At 33.6% G+C, this 1,983-nt stretch overlaps 1 protein-coding gene across 1 annotated transcript; it reads right to left on the reverse strand.

Moving 5' to 3' along the window:
- Nucleotides 1-983: 983 nt before the first annotated feature.
- Nucleotides 984-1,983, reverse strand: LOC112020640 (uncharacterized). The gene has a single exon (XM_065771446.1). It carries the CDS (start codon nt 1,692-1,694, stop codon nt 1,155-1,157), a length of 540 nt encoding a protein of 179 aa, XP_065627518.1. The 5' UTR covers nt 1,695-1,983; the 3' UTR covers nt 984-1,154.

Genomic DNA, 1,983 nt, shown 5'->3' on the forward strand with positions numbered 1-1,983 from the left:
TGGGGTGAAGGGAGAGAGAGAGAGAAGCTTATAAAGATTAAAACTTAAATATAAATATATATATATATATTTTTTTTTTTTTTGATGATTAGTAAGTTTATAGACACACATAATTTCATACACAAATAATGTGTCAAAAATTATAATTGGTGCATAGTAAGTTGAGTGTCACAAATAGCTCCATGTGAAAGTGATGTTTCTCACACAAAAATTGACAACTCAGTAGGATGTGAAATAGGGCTTGCGCGTGTCTGTAGCAAAGTTGTTTAATAAAATGAAGAAATAAATAAAGAGCTTGAAAAGGTAAATAAATTTGCTTGTTTAGTTACATATTATAACCAAAAATAAAAACAAAATCCACTGTAATAAATGTAATTTGGTAAAAAAAAAATTTCTTAATAATTCGATAATCTAGCAATAATTTTTTTAAAGAAGAATCTGGTAACAACTTGTGTGTATTGAATACTGAAGACGATATAGTTTCATAAAAAAATTTCTAAAATAATCTGTGTTAATAGAACAAGAGCCGTCCTTTGACCAAAGTTTAAGTAGGCGATATTATAATTGCACAAACTTATTAGGTAACATTATTATTAACCCCTACAAATGCTCATCCAGATCTAAAATAAATTGTTCCTAGAATCCACCCATTTCCTTTCATGCTTGGAATCTCATATTCAAATTCACATATTGGATTCAAATGCAGATCAAATACATGCATCCCATCACAATAAGCTTGGTCCCAAATATTTTCTAGGGCCAATTATAGATCCTTAACAAATTAGACAAATTAATTAGGATCGACTACATAAATGCAAGCATGCTTATAAGTCATAACAACAAAGTCTTGATCTAAAGTTTTTTTGAGTTGACTATATATCCTCAAAAAATTAAATGAATGAATATATAAAAAAAAAACATGCAACTAGTAATTTTTTTGAATTTTAAAAGAGATCCATTTGGGCAGAGAAAAAGGGGTACAATTTTAAATAAAAGTTAGGGAGGGGGGTTTTGTAACTTTTGTGCCTTTGCGTTTGAAATGGGTAGGCAAATTCAATGGTTTGAATTGCCCACCACGCATTACAAAATTTACAACAAGTTTTGAAATATTTTTTAAAATTATAACGAAAGGAAGAAAACCCAATAGGAAATAATCACATCTTCTTGTGTAAGAAGTGGGTGAGCTGGGTTGGGTTTACAATGCCAGGAAAGTGGGCCCCACCAGTTTTGAGCAAATTTGCTAATTCCACGTACCTTTGTTGCTGATCTTCTTCCACCTGTCCTTTAGCTTCACCACTTGGCCTCTTCTTCTCTTTTTCAGCTTTCTTTGATGACACCGAAACGACCTCGTTTTGATTTGCTGTAGAAGAAGTTGGATCCCACTGTTGACCAAAAAGGGTTCCTCTAGTGAGAAACTCGTGGGCTAAGTAGCCCGCTAATATTTTATTGGACGAAAATACCAGCTTGGCAAAGCCTCTCCCACCAACTTGAGCTGTTGTTGTAGCCTCAGCTGGCTTGGGTATTTTGGTAATTGTAGCATTGATACCCTCTTTTTCCCTCTCTTTGCGCTTGTTGTTGTTTGTTGTGGCTGCAGCTGTGACTGTGGCTGTGGGTGCAGCTTGGGCTTTGGCCTTGGTTGTAGCATTGGGTGTCAATAGTCGATGAGGTGGAAGGCGCATCGATTTGGTATTCATGACCCTATTTCAACACTATCACCCACTCCTTAAAAAAAATTTAGAAAATGAAATAAGAGTAATATTTGTTAGAAAGAAAAAAAATTGAGGAAATGGTAATTTTACTTTATTGGATAAAAAAATTTATCCAATTTGATTTTATTTTTTGCCCAAAATAAAAGATTAAAAAAAAGTTGGTAAAATAAACAAATAAACTGTGGCCGAAAACTAGCTGTTCTAGAGAGAGAATGGGAGAGACTTGACGAGAAAAAACGAGAGAGAGAGAGAGAGAGAGAGAGAGAGAGAGAGA

Source organism: Quercus suber, unplaced genomic scaffold, assembly GCF_002906115.3.
Source record: "Quercus suber isolate HL8 unplaced genomic scaffold, Cork oak 2.0 scaffold_4, whole genome shotgun sequence".
NCBI lineage: Eukaryota > Viridiplantae > Streptophyta > Magnoliopsida > Fagales > Fagaceae > Quercus > Quercus suber.

Bases quoted from the DNA above. Each gene is read 5' to 3' on its own strand.
- LOC112020640 (XM_065771446.1), bottom strand. From the start codon at position 1,694: ATGAATACCAAATCGATGCGCCTTCCACCTCATCGACTATTGACACCC.